At 36.4% G+C, this 19,898-nt stretch overlaps 2 protein-coding genes across 2 annotated transcripts; one reads left to right on the top strand and one right to left on the bottom strand.

Moving 5' to 3' along the window:
- Window positions 1-1,335: 1,335 nt before the first annotated feature.
- Window positions 1,336-10,202, top strand: LOC109217940 (protein TPX2-like). The gene is made up of 16 exons (XM_019382238.1): window positions 1,336-1,775; window positions 2,267-2,416; window positions 3,172-3,292; window positions 3,579-3,687; window positions 4,568-4,618; window positions 4,725-4,822; window positions 5,150-5,234; window positions 5,334-5,396; window positions 5,963-6,021; window positions 6,307-6,382; window positions 6,473-6,538; window positions 6,649-6,711; window positions 6,870-6,935; window positions 7,015-7,059; window positions 7,137-7,213; window positions 9,801-10,202. Exons 1-16 carry the CDS (start codon window positions 1,604-1,606, stop codon window positions 9,817-9,819), a joined length of 1,320 nt encoding a protein of 439 aa, XP_019237783.1. The 5' UTR covers window positions 1,336-1,603; the 3' UTR covers window positions 9,820-10,202.
- Window positions 10,203-13,010: 2,808 nt separating this feature from the next.
- On the bottom strand, window positions 13,011-19,327 carry LOC109217941 (LRR receptor-like serine/threonine-protein kinase ERL1). Its single transcript, XM_019382239.1, has 27 exons — window positions 18,957-19,327; window positions 18,470-18,608; window positions 18,254-18,325; window positions 18,084-18,155; window positions 17,917-17,988; window positions 17,739-17,810; window positions 17,582-17,653; window positions 17,431-17,502; window positions 17,261-17,332; window positions 17,098-17,166; window positions 16,920-16,991; window positions 16,747-16,818; window positions 16,599-16,670; window positions 16,454-16,525; window positions 16,302-16,373; window positions 16,150-16,221; window positions 15,982-16,053; window positions 15,836-15,907; window positions 15,682-15,753; window positions 15,512-15,583; window positions 15,332-15,403; window positions 15,181-15,252; window positions 15,026-15,099; window positions 14,808-14,936; window positions 14,379-14,714; window positions 13,846-14,216; window positions 13,011-13,754 (listed from the first exon to the last, which is right to left on the bottom strand). The coding sequence occupies exons 1-27, from the start codon at window positions 19,030-19,032 to the stop codon at window positions 13,413-13,415; spliced, it is 2,904 nt and encodes a 967-aa protein (XP_019237784.1). The 5' UTR covers window positions 19,033-19,327; the 3' UTR covers window positions 13,011-13,412.
- Window positions 19,328-19,898: the final 571 nt, after the last annotated feature.

Below are 19,898 nucleotides of genomic sequence, written 5' to 3' on the forward strand. Positions count from 1 at the left end.
CATATCACATATGTACTAAGAGGCTGTTTGGATTGGCTTTTAAACTGTTCAAATCAGCTTTTAAGTTCTTTTTAGCTTTTTTCAGTGTTTGGGAATGTCAGAAAAGTGCTTAAAATAAGTTAAAAACTGCTTAAAACAAGCCAAAAGCAATAAGCTGGACAACCCCAACTTATTGTTTTTTGGCTTAAAAGTTATTTCTGCTGAAAAGCCACTTTTTTTAAGTCAATTCAAACGAGCACTAAGTTTATACTAATTGAATAAGCCCTTTTATATTACGAGTCCATTAATTAATTTACATAAAACTAGTGAAATAAGGCTCGTGTTATTAGAGTCACGCTATTTCCTTATGGATGGGTAAAATCATAGATAAGTACAGTACGTACATTGTCGCCTCTAATTTTAATTAAGTAAAATCATTACTGTCTCTAAATCATGACAGAACATCAACTGCTTTTTTATTTTAATTTATTTAAAGAAAAACTAGAACTTACAGGAGAATAGAGAAGATGATCTGTTGGATTAGCGCAAAACATAATCATAGAAGCATGCCTCTTTTCCCTTACGAGATTTTGAGCCCCAAAATCGTCCTTTGATCAATGATTCATTGGTCATTATTCATTAATATGCTCTTTTTTCAAGAATTCACAAACCATGAAACTCATCAGCAATCCAACCTTATTCTCAAACTTGGTACTTACTAGAATAATTGTCACTTTTGCATGTTCATTTTGTATATAAGTTGTAGGACTCCCAAATTTTGATCGACCAAAATATTTCTCTTAAGCGTAATACTTTTCCTGAATTTGCAAGTATTTTTAATCCCCAAAAAAGAAGGGAAATTAAGCTAGCGTTTGGACATAGATTTGGTTGAAATTTACAAAAATAAATTTTTGAATATGAGTTAAAATTGTATTTGGATATGCATTTTACTTGAAAAGAATTTGAAGTTTTGTGAATAGAAAAACTTCAAAAACTACTCTAGAGTTATTTTTGGGATTTGAAGATTTTGTTTCAAAATCTGTCAAAAAATGGCTAAAATATGTAAACAAACAGATATTTGAAAACAAAAGCCATTCTAATTATCCCTTATTGGCCAAAGCAAGAAATTACGTCCAAAAAAAAAAAGAGAGAGAACGCAAATGAAAATGAATGACATAAAGTAGTGATCAATACCAAAATGTCCACAAAGTTTTGCGATAATAATTTGGCCATTTTTGTAATCAGATATTTCCAAAGTGGGACAAGCAAAATTTGAAATTTTTTCAGTCAGTCCAAACTTCAAAGCCGCCTCGGCGCAATACATATATAAAAAGAAAAACGAGGATCACTACGTCCTGGCTTAGAATGCGCCTTCTCTCTTCTCTGCAGACAAACCATAACGAGAAAATTTCGGCCTCCAACCATTTCTAACTTAATAAAAGCCTTCACGTTCGAAACCCTCGCGACGTCCGCATTCCTACATTTCATTCAGGGGACCAAAACACCATGTAAAAATACATACCAAAAATCAGGAGATCAATGATTTCCTCTGAATTTTTCGTTCGATAACTTACTTTTTGATCAACAGTTTTTTGTATTCATTTATTTTTTATATCTAGAACCAATGGACGAAGAAATGGAGGAATTCATTGTAGAATGTTCGGACGTATCCGAAATTGACTCGGAATATGAGTTTGACGCCGCTCAGTTCTTTGATTTCTGCCGGCCGGAGTCAACTTCCGAGGCTGAAGAAGCCGAACGCTGGTTTCAAACTGCCGGCAATTATCCGCCTTCTCGTAAGTCATATATAAACGAATTTGCACGAGTGTAATTAAAATTATATATCCGCCGGCTAGTTTAATGATAAAGTCGTGATATTCGCGTTGCAGCTTTTATTTCAATTTGAGAAACACAATTCGTTGGATTCAATATTGTGTTGATGTCTGATTGTTTAGCCAGTAGAAATGTTATCTGTTTAGATTAAATATGTTGTTCTGCACTTCTGCTGGATTTGATGCTTGTTAGTTTTGAAATTATCTTATTAGACTAATTATCTGAGAATGCTGATGGAATGTACCTTAGTTCCATGTAATCTCGTGATTCATTGATTGTGAGTTACAGAAATTAGATGGATCGTTTATAATAGACTATGCGTGTTAGAAGCACAAGTCATAAGTTGATCTTTTTGATAGCATTTCTTTTATCCGCTTAATGGAGATTTTCCTATCGTAGTTTCTTACTCACTTTTTCTTTTTTTATTTTGACTGTTTATTTGGAAACTTGTTAGCTCTCATTATAAAGTTAAACCTGGGGAAAGAGATTACAGCAGGAAACTCAAGTGGTTGCTCAAGGTTACAAGAAGGGAAAACGGCAAAATCAAATTGCAACAACTCATACATTTCTCCTGTTGGTTCGCCCTCCAAATCAAAAATTAAAGGTACTATATATGTAGGCATTATCTCGTTCACCTTTTGCATTTCCAGGTTGAAGAACTTCAAAGCTGCTTAATAACAGTTCAACAAAATCTGATCTCAATTTTAACTCACATCAGAATATTCAGCTGATGGATCTCTTTGCAGTATCAGAAGAGAAGTTCTGTTATACTAGCACATCTTAATCGAATCATGTGTTGAGTTTAACTCAAGTTTGGTTTTTTGATATCCGGTTCTCTTAAATTGTACTAATTTGTTTTTCTTCAATAGGTTTGTTTTTCAGTTAAACTTGTGTGCTATCACAACGCAAGATTTGAGCTAAAACCTGATATTCTGATTTGGGTTATCCTCTAAACTCTGAAGAGGCACTTAATCAAATTATACTAGTTTGTCTAGTTCCGGAATCTGTTGGACTTATTTGACCTAACTTGCAGAAGAAATAGTTACTAAAAAACATGCATATTCAAAATCACTCTTTGGGGCACTGCAAGTGTTAGTAGTTGCATGGTTCGTGGAATTATTATCTGATTATAAGTATGGCTTCACCATTCTTTTCTCTTTATATTCTTGCCTTTAAATTAACTATCTGAGTGTGCTTATTAGGTTTAGTGTCAGAAATCTGTTAACAGTAGATTAAACAGTAATTTTATTAGCTCCTATTTGCTCATGGTTAACTAGCAAGAGTTAAGAAAAAATAATTGCAACTTATGTCTTGCAAGACTTCAACAGTGTTTAACTAGTTTTCCTTGAACCCCCTCAGGAACAATATCCAAAGGTCAAAGGGCTCATGAAATTTGTAAGACAAATCCGGAGCCAAGATCTTCAAAAGCAAGAGGTTCAACATTAATGAAGCCCACGGCTAGTCATTTGGCTAAACAGAAGTATGTAAAAGATATACATTCTAACTTTTTTTAAGGCTATACTTTCAATTACTATAAGATGAAGTCCAAGTGAAAATTAGTTTTCTTACATTCCTTCATGCCAAAAATCTAGAGAAACTGCTTTCTGCATAATTACGTCAATCACAACATTACTTAAAACCTGCAGTTCAGGCTTGTGTATGTTTCTGCAGTTCAAGTCATTCAGTTTATTGGCACTCTTGACTTCTTGGACAAGTTTAAGTATTACTAACTTTTTGCTTGCATTTTCTCATTCTTCAATTGCTAGGTTTCAGAAAACATCTAGCAAGACTGATGTGACAAGCTCACAGAATTCTTTGGCATCTGAAAATTTTGCTACCAAAAGGCAAAAGCTAGAGATCGGTTATCTACTTAAGGTGCATGCAGTTATTCAATTACTTTTTGATTATAGTATTATTTTGTTATACTCTGGTTGGCTTCTAAATGTTTACTTCACACATTTATTCCTTAAACAGAAGGGAACCTCATTTCTCTGTCCTCTTTCAGTATAATGTTTCATCCATCCAACTCCTTCCATAGGATTTTTTTCCCTCGTGTATGTCAAGTTTAAATATGCCGGCTTATTTTTACTCGTTATACCTTTTTCCTAGATCTTGGGACTGTCTTCTCCATGAATTAATACTAGGAATTTGATATTTGATATTTTGGAACTTGGTCTATTCAGGAAAAGTAGTTAATTTAGATTAGTTGTGGTTATGGAAAGCTACGGGCAAAGATAGAAGCTAGAAAAGCATGGAGGTAAAACTATTTTTTTTTTACTTCACTGACAACATTAAGGTACTCAATATCAGATGTATCTCCATGTAACAAACATGGTCATTCAGTTTCATGAAATAGACCTAACAAAAAAAAATTAGGTGCAAAACAGTATCCTTTTTGGCAATAGGTTCTAGCCTGATGAAATTACTTCAGTGATTGCTTGAGAGAAGGTTAATGCTGAGAAAACAGTGGCAAATAGGTAGTAAGACATTTGGAGTAGCATTTACTCTTCGAGATTAAAAAAAAAACATGATTTTCACCTTCCAAGTGATATTGGTTTAGTGGCATTAGATTTATTTGTCTAAACGATGCTGTTCTGTACAATATACCTTCACATGTATGGTCAGATGACAGAATTAACCTGCTCGAGTTAGTTAGCTATCTCTAGGATATGTCAAGGAAGAAAATATTCCCATTACTAAAAGTTGTGAACTGCTAGAAATATTTTTAATTCCTCATTTTTATCTTGCAAACCAGATTGCTCATTTGAAGCATCAACGTCTGTTATCTCACAAGATGTTGAAAAAGGTACAGTCTGAAGGCTTCTTAATTGTGGTTTCACATTACAGATAATGTTTGGAAGCTATTTAAGCATCATTGTTTGCAGCTTGTGAGCTATTACTTTGTTTTGCAGGAGACCTCAACCATCTCTAACTCGGCACATCCCAAATCTAAAGTTACTGTTCCAAGAGAACCTGAACTGGAAACTCTGCAGAGGGCACAAAGGCGAACGTATGCTTTTAATTTAATTGTTTGGTTTCTTAGAAGATGTTTGGATTGGCTTATTTTAAGTGTTTATTGGCTTTTAATCACTTTTCTAGTTTTTGTGGTGTTTGGCAATGATAAAAAGTGCTTAAAAAGCACATACTTTTAGGCTCGAAAAGTACAAAAATAAGCCAAAAGCTAAAAGTTGGGTATTACCAACTTATGGCTTTTGGCTTTTAGCTTATAAGCTATTTTTTAAAAGCCAATCCAAACACCCTCTTAGTCTTGTATCTTGGTATAAAACTGCTTCCGGTACTAGTTGGTAATCGGCTCTCGGGTCTTTCTGGTCAAAAGTTTCAGGTGCAACAAGGACTCAGAGTCAAGTGAAATCACAAAAGCCAAAACCCAAATGTTTAAAGCACGGCCCGTGAACAGAAATGTTGGTACTCCAAGTAGTGCTCCCTTGTGAAAACATTTCAATAACATGACTTCTCCACTTAATCTTTCATCTGAGACTTTCTGTTTGTGCTTTTTGCAGATTCTCAAGGCTCCTGCATTACCTCCTCTCAGAAAGACTAGAGCACCGTTGCCTGAGTTTCATGTAATTAATCATTGCTTTTTCCACTGCTCCTATTTCTCACATTGATGTTTAATCAATTAAGCTTACCTCGGAAAAGGGTCTCCTTAGTCCTTAATCTGCTCGTTAGTTTTTTCAGTTGAAGATATGGAGAATGCTGCTCAACCTTCATCTTTTGTAGGATACTGTTAGTGTAGATTTTTTTCATATTTTATCCTGTCACGGAGTATTTAGAAAAGTTACTGGTGTTCCATACTATTGGTGTTTGTGTCTAAACGCTCGAATTGGTGAGGGGGAATGAATTGGCACAATACACATTATTTATAGGAGTCTTTAGATTGTCTGTTGACCATAGTGATCTTTTGGCTTTGGGGAGTAAACTAAGTTCTTTAGAAAAGTAAATTGAGTCCTTTTTTAAGTGTCCTGACTAATTTGTGTATGCTCTAAGTTTTCTTGTACTTAACTGATGCAGCTTATGATTAAAGCAACATTGCAACATTTGCATGTATTCTGCAACTTTAGTTTCTATGCTTTCAATCGATGGGAGCTAAGTCAGCTAACTCTTTCTTTTGTTTTATGGGTTACTGCAGTTATCAAGCACTCTAAATGCTGATTCTGCCACACAGAATGCTTTAGTGGACTTTAAAAGGTGAGATGGGCTTCTTGACCTCACCAGTCCAGTAACTATACGCCTAAGAACAAAATTAAAACTGTGATGTTCTTAGTTTTGCATTAAACTGCTCTTAACTATTTTCAGAGATCTCATGAGACAAAATGCATATTTTCCTCTTGGAAGCATGTAGAATCTTTTCATGAATATAGTTAACATCACCTTTGTGATTCACCATATAGAATTCAATCTAAAAGCATCACAAAGTATCATTCCGTGTATAGCAAGTCCAGCTTGTGCTTATACTGTTTGGTTGATTCTCAGACCAAACACTCAAACTGCTGTTAAGCAGGGGAAATCTGTGACATCACTCAAATCAAGATCTCATAAATGTAACAAGGTAGCATATTACCTGACTTATGTTATCCTCTTCTAGTCTTTTCGACTTTTGACTACATGCTATATGCTTAAAGATCATGTCTTTATACAGATCTTTCCAAGTAAGGAAGATAATGGCATAGGTGAAGACATTGGACAAGAAAGTGCATACTCAATGGTAACACATGTCATATGCTTTTGCTAGACTTTCCATTAAATGTGTCTTGTCCTCTTTTGGTTCTTTCCTTGTTTCCTCTTATTAAAGGTTAATGTATCCTTATATGACAGGACTCTAGATCCATATTTGATGAGAAACTTTCAGTGCATCCACCAATTGAACTGTTTAATAAGGTACTAGTTTCAAATGATTATGCAGGCCATATTGAATTCCTCTGAGGGTGTGTACTACCAATAACACAGTAGACTGAATGTATCGGACTTTTATATATTTCGCAACTTACTCATGTCTCACCCAAAAGACTCTAATCTTGTTTCATTTTTAATCCTAGTTATCCCTTAGATCTGAGAAGAAAACAAGTGAAGTGTCCCACCCGAAAAAGAATCCCTCAGCAAAGGTGAGGCTAAAGTTTCTTAGGGAGGACTTTTTTTGATTATGCAGATGAATTACTTCTAATACCCACTTTTCTTATGTAGGAGTTAAAAGAGAACGCTCCAAATTGTTTGCAGCTCAAAACTCGGGTATGAAGAATAGAAAGATGCTAGATTCTTTTAACTGTTGACTGCAACTTCTTCTAATTGACATTTCAATTATACAGAGATGTGTTGGAAAGCCAAATCAGTGTGCAGCAGAGAGGGGCACTCCCAGGATTGGGTACCAGTTCAGCATGAACAGGTATCCTATTGCTTGAGTTTCATAAATAGGAAAACAGAAAGTCCACAGAAGCACTTCTTATCAAGATAGAACTAGAGCTTTTGTTTACTTTTAGAGTTAATAAAAGGATGCTTACATATCGCTGGATCCTTTGAGGCCTTGTGCCACCATAGTCTTAAAGTTATGGACTTGGAATTAGAAACTATTGCTTTACACCGTTTAATTCCCTTTGGTTAAAATTCATGAAACCCTTGAAGTGTTAGTCAGTACTATTTTTATCTCTTGTTTTATCAAATGATATTCTATAATATTGACTTTTCCGTCCTTTAAAATTTAAACCCATCCCAGCTTGCCATTTGTTTGAAAACAACAACAACAACATACCCAGTAAAATCCCACTAGTGGGGTCTGGGGAGAGTAGAGTGTACGCGGACCTTACCCCTACCCCGGAGAGGGTAGAGAGGCCGTTTCCGGGAGACTCTCGGCTCAACAGAAGAGACAATAATATCAGAAAATAAACAAAAGAAAAGGCATGTAACAACAAAAGATGCCAGAAAGAAAATAACAACAATGAATAAGTGAAAGGACAATAACACAAAACTATGCAAAACAACAATGTGAACACAACATAGACCGCTCACAAACCTAAACAAAACTCTATCAGACTACTCGGTACAAAAAGGGAAGAACTCTGGACTACTCCCTAGCTCGACTACCCTCTAGCCTACCACCCTAATGCTCGACCTCCACATGTTCCTATCAAGAGCCATGTCCTCGGAAATCTGAAGCTGCCCCATGTCCTGACTGATCACCTCGCCCCAATACTTCTTAGGCCGCCCTCTGCCTCTTCTCGTACCTGCCAAAGTCAACCGCTCTGACCTCCTAACCGGTGCATCTAGGCTTCTCCTTCGCACGTGTCCGAACCATCTAAGTCGCGTTTCCTACATCTTGTCGTCCGCGGGAGCCACGCCCACCCTCTCCCGAATATCTTCATTCCTAATCTTATCCAGCCTAGTGTGCCCACACATCCATCTCAACATCCTCATTTCTGCTACTTTCATCTTCTGGATATGTGAATTATTGACTGGCCAACACTCAGCTCCATACAACATGCCCGGTCTAATCACCGCTCTATAGAACTTACCTTTGAGTTTCGGTGGCACATTCTTGTCACACAGGACTCCAGACGCTAACCTCCATTTCATCCATTCCACCCCAATACGGTGCGTAACATCCCCGTCGATCTCCCCAATCTCCCTGGATAATTGACCCTAAGTACTTAAAACTTTCTCTCTTGAGGATGACTTGTGAGTCAAGCCTGACTTCCACATCCGCTTCCCCTGTCATGTCGCTGAACTTACATTCCACATATTCTGTCTTAGTCATACTCAACTTGAAACCTTTAGATTCCAGGGCCTGCCTCCATACCTCAAGTCTCCCATTAACGCCGCCTCGCGTCTCATCAATCAGAACTATATCATCAGCGAACAACATACACCATGGCACCTCTCCTTGGATATGGTGTATCAGTGCGTCCATCGCCAAAGCAAATAAGAACGGGCTGAGCGCAGATCCTTGGTGTAACCCCATAACCACCGGAAAAGGCTCTGAGTCACCTCCCACAGTCCTAACCCGAGTCATAGCTCCATCATACATATCCTTTATCGCCCTATTGTAAGCCACCGGCACACCTTTCACATCCAGACACCTCCAAAGGACGTCCCTGGGTACCTTGTCATAGGCCTTCTCTAGGTCAATAAACACCATATGCAAATCCCTCTTCCTATCCCTGTATAGTCCCACCAACCTCCTGATAAGGTGGATAGCCTCCGTAGTAGAACGACCCGGCATGAACCCAAAATGGTTTTCCGATAGACACCGCCCTCCTTATCCTCCCTTCCACCACCCTCTCCCAAACTTTCATGGTATGACTTAGTAACTTGATACCCGTATAGTTATTACAATTCTGGATATCCCCTTTGTTCTTGTACACCGGAACCATTGTACTCCACCGTCACTCATCAGGCATCCTCTTTGTCCTGAAGATAACATTAAACAACCCAGTCAGCCACTCTAAGCCTGCTCTACCCGCATATCTCCAAAACTCTACTGAAATCTCGTCTGGTCCGGTCGCTTTGCCCCGACTCATCTTATCCATCGCACCCACGACCTCCTCAACCTTAATGCGCCTACAATGCCTAAAGTGTCGGTGACTCTCGGAGTGCCCCATTTGCCCTAACACGATGTTTCCATCCCCCTCTTCATTCAGAAGTTTATGAAAGTACGACTGCCATCTTTGCCTAATCTTGGCCTCTTCCATCAATACTCGACCGTCCTCGTCTTTGATGCACCTCACTTGACGTTAATCTGGCAATTGCATCTACACATGCCTTGTCACTTCCATGGCGACATACTTTGTTGTTTCAGTTTTTAGCCTTTGTTTGCTGATAAAGGATTCGAGGCCTGAACCAGAAAGAAAAAGGTCTCATATCACAAAAGAAAAATAGAAAAAGACAACCTAGAGATTATTATTGCTAACCTGCTACCTTAGTGTTTGTCTTGTTTTTTGTGTTAATCTTTGCGTCTAACTTGCACATTGATCTCTCAGGAGCTTGGGAATCCGATGAGAATCTAGCGGTTAACATTTGCGGTTGTTGAATTAGTGCAAGTTGTTGCTTGGATCTAAAATGGTTCCCCCACTTGCAGAGACCTCTGTTTCATGGAAGGTAGATCCTCCTAATTCCGGGAGTTATTTGGAAATATTTGTCTTTAGTTATAGGAAATAAAAGACTGTCCTCCACACTTGCAACACCAAAATTTTGTGGCTAGCACTGTACAGCAAGTCAAATATAGTGTATTCCTTTTGGTCTGTTATGTACATCTACAAGGTACATGTGCTAGGATGGGGATTGCAGTCTTTTTAACTACCCAATACATAAATGTATACAACTCAACAGTTCAAATGAAGTTGCACAGAGGGAAAGACTGCTTCTGTCCGTTACTTAAATCCTCCTTCACTCTGCAGCTTCCATTACCTAGGAACAATTCGTGGTGTCAACATCCTTTTCTCCGTCTATTTGTTAATTACAGGGAGTGCATCCAAATTTTCATTCCACAAAGCCCTTCAAGATATGCAAAGTCCAATTGGACTTCATCGTGTCTTTGAAGGCTATACATAACAGACAGCATACATGAGATTGTGCACCATGAGTTGGCTTCACAAACTCTCGGCTTTCTGCAGCTGAAGGTTCAAGTTGTAAAGGAATGAGATAGTGTTGAAATGACAGCGGAAAGTGGCTAGGTATGGCAAGGCAGTGGTCTGTTTTGCCTGTTACCTTCCTCCGCGTTAGTGATCGCCTGGTGCAATTACGCTTCTTATCCACTGTATTGAACGTGTTTATTCCACTCCTTAAGACAAAGAGCAACTACTTTTTTTTAGAATTTAAGAAACTAATAACTGCACTGCTCAAGGTGAGGAAGCAAGAGTTTATCCTTTTAAGTAGGGGTGTACAAAGAAAACCGACAAACCGCACCAACCCGATAATTCGAGTCTTACCGGGAAAAAAAAACCCAACTATGGTTTGGTTTGATTTGGCTTGGTGTTTGAAAAAAAAAACGGCCATAATTGGTTTGGTTTGGTTTTAACTAAAGAAAGTCAAACCGAAACCAAATCAACCCGACATTACATATATAGAAGTTTTAGATATATTTAATATTTGAATATACTTATTGTGATGTGATTTATAAATATTTCTTAAACTTTTCATAATTTTATCTTTTAAGTTATTATTTCAAGGTTGGACTTAGAACTTTTGAATGTTCCAATAAGTTTTATAGCCATTAATATTAGTAACTTAAATAATGCTAACAAAAGCCCAAACCAAAATCAAATCAATATTAATGCTAACAAAGACATTCAACTCAATACTACGAACGGCAATGTATTGAATATCTATTTTGTTTTGCAATAATTTAGATAAAAATGCATAACCTATTTTTATTTTTTATTTAGCTATTAGTCATGTAATTAATACTCCCTTATTAGTCTACTTATTTTAGCATTACTTAGTACTTTTAGATTATGCTTATTTTTATTATGGCTTCTTAATTAGCAATATTATACTATTACATAATTTTATTGTTCTTATTGTTGAATATTTTAGGATAATGCCATGACACATCTCATATTTTATATTATTTTCTTGAAAAACACCTTATATAGTTGTATCTTACTGGGATTAAAGAAATATTTTGAGCACAAGTTATATGTTTTGTGCTACAAAGATTTTACGGAAGAAAAAAAATCGAAAAAACCCAAATAACCCGAAAACCCGAGAAAAACCAAGACTGAAAAACCCAAGTTTTATTGGTTTGATTTGGTCTTTAGATTTAATAACCCGACACAATTAATTTGGTTTGATAATTGCAAAATTCAAACCAACCCGACCTATGTACGCCGCTACTTTTAAGAAACTGCCTGTTTGTGATATAACAGTTTATCCTTTCATTGAATAACTGTTTGATTTCTCCTTAAAGAATACCTCCACTCCGAAGGAAAAAAGTTCTATTTGTCTTCATTTGAAATAGGCAGATCTAACGAATAATACCACTTAAATATTTTCTACTTATCTTTGGCTCGTTAAGAGCCTGTTTGGAAAGTCACCTTGGAAATGGATTTGGGTGTAATTGGGTGTAATTACACAGTTTGGCATGTTTGGCTTAGTAATTATTTGGTCAGCATGGAATTGGGTGTAATTTGAGGGGTGTAATTACACTCTCCAATTCTCAAGGGGGAGGTGAGAATTGGTGGTAATTACACTACGTAATTACAAGGTTGCTTTTTAGTTTCTTTCCTTTTTGTTTTTATTTTAATTTATTTTCTTTATAATTTTTTATTTCTATTATTTTAATTTTTTTAATTTTATTTTACTTTTTAATTTCTTTTAAAATTTTAAAATATATTTTTCTTTGTACATTATTTATCTTTTATTTCTCTATCTTTACTTCTTGTGATTCTATGTAATTGCTTATATTTTTTTTTCTTATTCTATTTCTGAAACTACACCTCCCAATATTAGAAATAATGGGTCATTAATAAACTTGGCATATAATGAGTGATGCACTTAAAGTGAAATTTCGTTGTTGAATGTGGTTATAAACTTACCATGTTTTCTAATCTTAAGTTGCAGTGGAACTTACTATTATTACGTTGGAATTTGACATATGTAAAACTATTTTATTTTTTTTTGAATATTGAAATTGTGTTATATTCATGGTTCCAAATTACTTGTTTTAGTAGTTTTGGCTCATATTCCATGTTGTCCATTTTTTAGTTAGAATTGATAGATTAGTTTATGACACTATATTTATAAATATTAATTTATTTTATCAAACATGAATTCCGTGATGTTATTACAAAACGTATATTTTTAGTTTTTGTAAGTATCTAAACTAAATATTATTAATTTAAAAAATATAGTATATAAATTATTTTTACAATATTAGTTATAAATATATGATTACTAATTAATGTATATTTACGAAAAAATATACACCTTAAATACCAAATATAATATTATTTATACTTATAAAGATTTATAGGCATATATTTATTATATTAATTTTTAAGTTTTGATAATTACTTAATTTAATTAAATTAAATCTAACTGTATAATTACACTTGTGCAACCAAACAGTAATTACACTATAATTACACCATGTCAAACAAACAGGTTAGGCTGTGTAATTACTACCCTAATAATTACACCAATTCCAATTACAGGGTGGCTTTCCAAACAGACTCTAATAGAACATACTATACTACCAATTTTTTTCGGTTTACCATTCATGAAAGCAAAAAGATGTAAAGAGGCAGTGAAACCAAAATATGACGGCAGATGCAAAACTAGACTGCTTAATTTAATGTGATAACTAGCGCTCTTTGCACTCCTCTACATGGACAAAAACACAAGTCCCAGATGGAAATAGATCTCAAAATAGATTGTACAGAATTAACAACTTTACTGGGCTATATCTGACCTATTCTGTATCTCACCCACCATAAAACATTTAATCTACAAACAAATGTGAAATAACCTTAACCATACCGTGTGCCTAAACATCTGATATGTGAAATCTCTAGCATCAAAAGAACTTTGGCCAGCATCTTTTCAAGATTCATCATCTTTGATGGATATTAAGTTATATCAGTCAACCCATGTCAAAAGGTGTTTTTGGATATAGCTTCTCGAAATCTAACGAGCCACTGTGCATCGGAGGAATTGTCGTTTTGCTGGGCTTGTGGTAGCCCTTTCCCAAGAACAAACTTTGTATAATCAATGGATTTGGGAGGGTCTAAACAAGGTTTGGTTGGTGGGGGAGGAAGCAAGGAAACAAGTACCCTAGCAACCTCATGCATCGTTGGCCTCTCACACGGGAATCTCTTTGTGCACAGCAACGCAAGCTGAAAAGTCTTCCTCACATGCGTTAAATCCATGCATGTAACAGATACTTCGGGATCTACAGCCTCCATCACGGTGTTATTATCCGCCTTTGACAATATCTGCAACACAAATTAAATTAGCCAAGGCTAATGTAATAGGAGTGAAATCCTATCCAAGTAAAAAACTAGAGCAATTAGTGGAGAATAATACCAGCTGATGCAAGTTTAAGTCATTATGAACAGGTTTTTTTCCTGTCAAAAGCTCTAGGAGAACAATGCCAAAGCTGTAGACATCTGACTTTTCAGTTAACCTGGATGTTCTTGCATACTCAGGGTCAATGTAGCCTATGGTGCCCAAGACAAAAGTTGATGCATGAGTTTTTGCAGTAGGGATGCATTTTGCAATCCCAAAATCAGAGAGATGAGCCTCAAAATTTTCATCCAGTAGAATGTTTGAAGATTTCACATCTCTGTGGATGATTCTTTGGTTGCAATCATGGTGAAGATAAGCAAGACCTTGAGCAGCTCCAACAGCAATTTTCAAGCGTGTTTCCCAATCAAGCTTCACCTTTTTGGATGGCCCTATGACATAGATTCAGTTAATGATTAGCCATTTCCAATTCTATACAGATCTAGAGCGTCATTCTCCAACAGGGAAGAAACAACAGTAATAAACATTAACTAATTAATCATCAGTATAGCACGAATATGTTTCATAAAAGATAAGAATAGGAGGCTACTAACCATGCAGAAGATCCCAGAGTGAACCATTCTCCATGTAGTCATAAAAAAGGAGATTCCCATGAGGAGAAAGTGAGTAACCATGCAAGCTAACAAGGTTTCTGTGCCTGATGCTTCCAATTGTCTCCAGTTCAGTCTCAAACTCACGCAAGCTGTGCGGATGAGTGTACAGTCGCTTGACAGCAATTGGTCGGGAATTTTTCAAAACACATTTATATACAGTGCTGGAAGCACCATATCCTATTATGAATTTCTCACTCAAGTTCTCTGTAATCCGCATAATGTCATCATATGTATGGATTGCCATATCCATGTGGAGAACCACAAGTTTGGGAGAACCTAAGTTATTAGAAGGAAAAGGGAAAAGGTTAACATTAAAACTTGAAATTTTTGAAGTACAAAAGAATAAAAAAGCCATCAAATAATTTCAACCTTGATTACTTTTAGACCCCTTCAGAAACTGATGTGGTTGATTGGACTTGTACACAGCAACTATAACCATGGATAAAAGAGCTATTAAACCCAACGCTGTGCAAACAACAGCTGTTCTGGAGAACAAGGCTGCAATGAAAAGATCACAAGTCATTTCGAAGCACATGATAGTACAATACCAAAAGATTTGGACTCTAATGCACAAAAATGAAGCATACCTTTTGACTTTGGTGCATAGGGGTCACATATTGAACCTCTCCAGTCACCACAAAGTAATGGGTTCCCCACAAAGCTGATGGTTGCAATAAGGGGGTCGTTCACTAGTGCAAATGAGTGTGTAATGAAACAAGCTAATTTCTGTACAAAAGAATACCTGTCAGGCGTGAACCGCGAGAAATTTCGTGAAAGAGGAACAACACCACTGAAATTGTTGTAGGAAATATTCCTGATGGAGAAAGGCATGGATAAGTAACTCCAACAAGATTCAGAATGTGTATGAAGGAAAGAAAAAGAGATGAACTCACAGACTAGTTAGGCTGAAACAATTGGTCAATTGGTCGGGGATTACTCCACTAAGATCGTTAGCTGTCAATGTACTAGAAAATACAACCGAAACAATAAGTGCGTAAGAACTGGTCCTGATATTGAAGACAAGCTAATTAAACTCTACATCAATGCACTTGAGAAAAACTAAATCTGCTTACAGAGTGATCAAGGTCTGCAACTGCCCTAGTTCTTTTGGGATTCCACCAGAGATCTTGTTGCATGACAAATCACTGCAAGTATAAAAACCAGTCTCAGCACAAGAAGATCAGTATACTAAAAGATCCATGTATTGTAGGCACTATAACCAAAGCTCTCTGCAGAAACTCACAGGGTCTGTATACTTTTCAGATTGCCAAATTCTACAGGAATCTGTCCGTTAAGACGATTGCTGCTAAGATTCCTACAAGGTGCAATGACATTGATTATATTCAAGTCACAAGATAATATAAACTTCTGCAACATCTAAATGGCTAATATCTCACAATGTTAGAAGATGCTCCAAATCTCCAATAGAACCAGGGACAGACCCAGAGAACTCATTGTTAGACAGATCCCTAAAGACATACAAGTGTTAGTATAAGGAGTCACTTGAATTACGAAATTAAGACACTGACAGTCAAGAACTCACAATGTATCAAGGTTGATGATTCGCCCAAGTGCAGAAGGTATGTGACCTTTAAATTTATTTAATGAGAGATTTCTGCAAGGTACATCAACATGTGTTTTATCATATCAACAGAACTCAAACCATTATCATGACTACCAACCAAAAGGCTGAAACATAACTACAACATACAGGTATGTCAGGCTCTCTAGATTCTTGAACCCGGCAGGAATGGACCCGTTTAAATTGTTACCATGAACATTACTGAAAAAGAATTATTATTAGAATCAGTATGAAGAGAATGGCGAAGGAGAAAACATTCAAAAATATAAGCAAAGCCTTACAATTGATTCAATGCTGTGCAAGAGCTGATATTTTCAGGAATTGGTCCCTCCAACTTGTTATTTGCAAGATTTCTGGTAAAAGAAAGCTAAGAAACTGATATTCAAAGAAAAGCAGAATATGAATTATACTGCAACTAGAGTAAAAGGCTCACAATTCAAATAACTGATCCAGTTTGCCAAGTTCAGGAGGAATTTGACCAACTAGCTGATTGTCATTTAATTGCCTGTAAATAAGATAGATTAATGCATGAAGCAACATATAGCGTCTGCACAATGTATGCTAACAAAACCACTTACAAGTAACTAAGTTTAGACATATTTCCCAGCTCTGCTGGTATCGGCCCAGTAAGTTTGTTCCCATGCAGGTACCTGTTGAATGTAAAAGTGAATCAAACAAATCTAGTCAAACGCAAAAATATATGCATTCAAATGGAGGTGAACTTACAGCTTCCCAGTGTAGGATAAATTGCCAAAGATTGGAGGAATCGGTCCTACTAACTCATTTTCACTCAAGTCCCTACAGAAGAGTTGATGTCATGCAAGATTTTGACTTATAAGCGGTAACTACTGAGATTGGAGTTGATAAAAAAGAATTTATGTAGTAGTATGAATACTCACAATACAGCAAGGGCTTGCATTAGACCAATCACTTCCGGAATCTTACCAGTCAGCCTATTTCCTTGCAAAGACCTGTTGAAAGGACCACAATCTTATTTATTCACAGAAATGAACCCGAAAACAGAATAGACAAGGTAGAAACAACAGCTAAAAATCACTTAAAGCAAAGTTCACTAACAAGGTGGCCACTTGTAAAAACCCAATATTGTAGGGAATCTCTCCAGTAATTTGATTGTAAGAGATATCCCTGAAATTTGAGAAAAAACAATTTTGTTAGCATTGAGGAGCAGTAGCAGAAAAGTTTTAGTATCACATAATAAGGGCAAGGAAAGGAGACTGACAGTATCTCAAAGCTTGTACAATTTCCAATATTATCTGGAATTGTTCCGCTGAGGTTATTGCCCCGCACATCACTGAAACAATATGAAACTTGTGAAGTCAGAATTATAATAGAGATATAACACCAGGGGGACGACAAAACATTATGTAGAAACTATAGCAGAGCACATACAAGAACCACAAGCCGGTCAACTGGCACATATCAGGGGACAGTGTTCCTGTCAACAAGTTGCCTCTTAATCCACTGCAAAACAGAAGGAACAGAAACATTGTAAATTTCACAACTTAAAAAGGATCTTCAAACACCAAAAGAATGTACTCACAGATATTGCAGAACTTCATTCCAATAGATCAACCTTGGTATCTCACCAATGAGCTGGTTTCGAGCTAGATCACTTTATCAATTAAGAAAATCATCTGTTAATCATTGCTATTGTCAAAATATTTCAAAAGAGACGAAACTATATCAAGTGATCTCACAGTGTCTTTAGGTTAGGGATTTGGGTAAGTGTGGATGGGATTGGACCAGTCAACTGGTTGTTTTTCAAGTTCCTGCACACCACGGGGAGTTCATCAGGTGTGAATTTAATTTATTCATCATAACAAAATTTTAACTAGTTGTCAGAAAACATCAAGATAATGTGGTTATACAACTCACAATAACTCTAGCTGTTTGAGCTTAGAAATTGAGAAAGGTATATCTCCAAAGAGCAAGTTATCAGACAAATCACTGCAGAACATAGCAACCATTTCATGAAAACCCAGTGTGAGCATTACAAAACTGATAAAAAAAAAATCAAAAGCAACAGGGTGAAAATTGTTTACAGAAAGATGAGAGAAATGCAGTTGCCAATCTCATCAGGGATTTGACCAGTTAATTTATTTCCCTGGAGGTCTCTGTCAATTTCATTGAAATATTACACATCAGCATGGACGATGAATATCCAGCAATGGACAAAGAACAATTAAATACTAAAAGAGAAAATGAACCATACATAGATTGCAGATTTTTCAAATCTCCAATGGCTGGTGAAATTTCCCCGCCTAAGTTCAGATTTGACAGATTCCTTCAGCCAACAAAGAAAGCAAATTCAGCTAAGAATCATATATTTTCAAACTACTATAATAATAAAGTGGTAATACTACAGCTAGGAGCTCATCAGAATCCAGCTACTGTTGCTCCGGTTAGGAGACAAGGATGGAGAACATACAGAGCAACAACGGACATGGAGAAATTGCCACACAACACGCCTCGCCACGAGCAAAAATCCTCATTGTGAACATCATCCCAATCTAGCAACACGTTTGCGACGTTGCTAAACGATTCCTTGATCGACATCAGAGCTTTGCCTACCCAAATAGTTAGAGAAAGTATATTTAGCATTTATCAAATTAGTAGGTAGATACTAAAAGCTGGCGTCTGTAAAGTTAAATAACTCGGAACTTTTTTTTATCAGAGTTAAACAACAAGGAATGTTACATAAGAAACGTAAAGTAGAAATAAAATTTCGATGATAAGCTTCGTATTTCCCAACACTACAACAGAGCGAAGCAGAGGAGCTAGAAAAAAAAACTCCAGATGTTGAAAAGGAAAAAAACGAAGAAAATACAAAAGGAAACACTAGTAAGTTTGAGAATCCAACGCGATAGAAACAGTATTACACATTGACCCCGAGGCAACACTGCTGTATTCGTTACCTTCTTCGTTCAGAGATGAAACGATCGGTAAAAGAAGCAATATAGACCACAGTACTGAGCGCGACCGGAATTTCATCTTCAGTACAACGAAGATCAAAGCAAATATGACCGGAGAAGAAGATGAGCTAGCTTGCTAGAGTAATAAGAATGTGTGTTATGTGAAAGAGAGAGAAGAGAAAAGCAGAGCAAATGCAGAAGAGTAGCAGAAGCAGGCATTTGGCGTGAAGTGAGAGAGTGAATATTGAAATGCCAAGTGTGTGTCTGTGTTTTTAATGTCAGCAGTCACTCGCCCAAACCCACACCCAGTAGAGTGTGTGTGTGTGTGTGTTTTTTATGAAGACAGAGAAAGTAGCTATGGTGGTTGCAGTATCAGAAACCAGTCTCGTATTAAGAGAGAGAAAGAAAAGCTATAGTACTACGAGTATAGTAAACGGCGGTGAAACGACGTTAGTTAATTACTGTAGAAAATAAAAAAGTAGTCGCAGCGGCCGTCACCCGTACTACCATTTCCCAAAGTGGTTACTTATTATTTTGACAGCTAAAGTTGGGGATTTTTCATCTCCCATTCACGCTCTTTAGTAGCGCGTGAGAATCCATTACACCGCGTGTTTGAGTAGGGGAAATGGGTAATATAAAAAGGGAGTGCTTAAAATCTGAAGTTGATAAAGCAGGGGACAGAAAGTGATTGGCTTGGAAATAGGGAGTAAAAGTTAAAAAATTATAATTTCCAAAAGAAGTAGGATCGCATTGGAATAAAACAAGAGAAGTGGATATGAGAGACATTCCAATGAATAACATTAGAGAAACTATTTTCAAGAAAGAGATCATCATGTTTTTGTTTTCTCAAGGAAAGAGAAAATTGGCAATTGCTTGCTTTCTTAGCAAGGAAATATAAATGAATGGAATCAAATTCTTACTGATACAAATCCAAATTTACACCAG

The sequence above is a fragment of the Nicotiana attenuata genome, unplaced genomic scaffold (assembly GCF_001879085.1).
Source record: "Nicotiana attenuata strain UT unplaced genomic scaffold, NIATTr2, whole genome shotgun sequence".
Lineage (NCBI taxonomy): Eukaryota > Viridiplantae > Streptophyta > Magnoliopsida > Solanales > Solanaceae > Nicotiana > Nicotiana attenuata.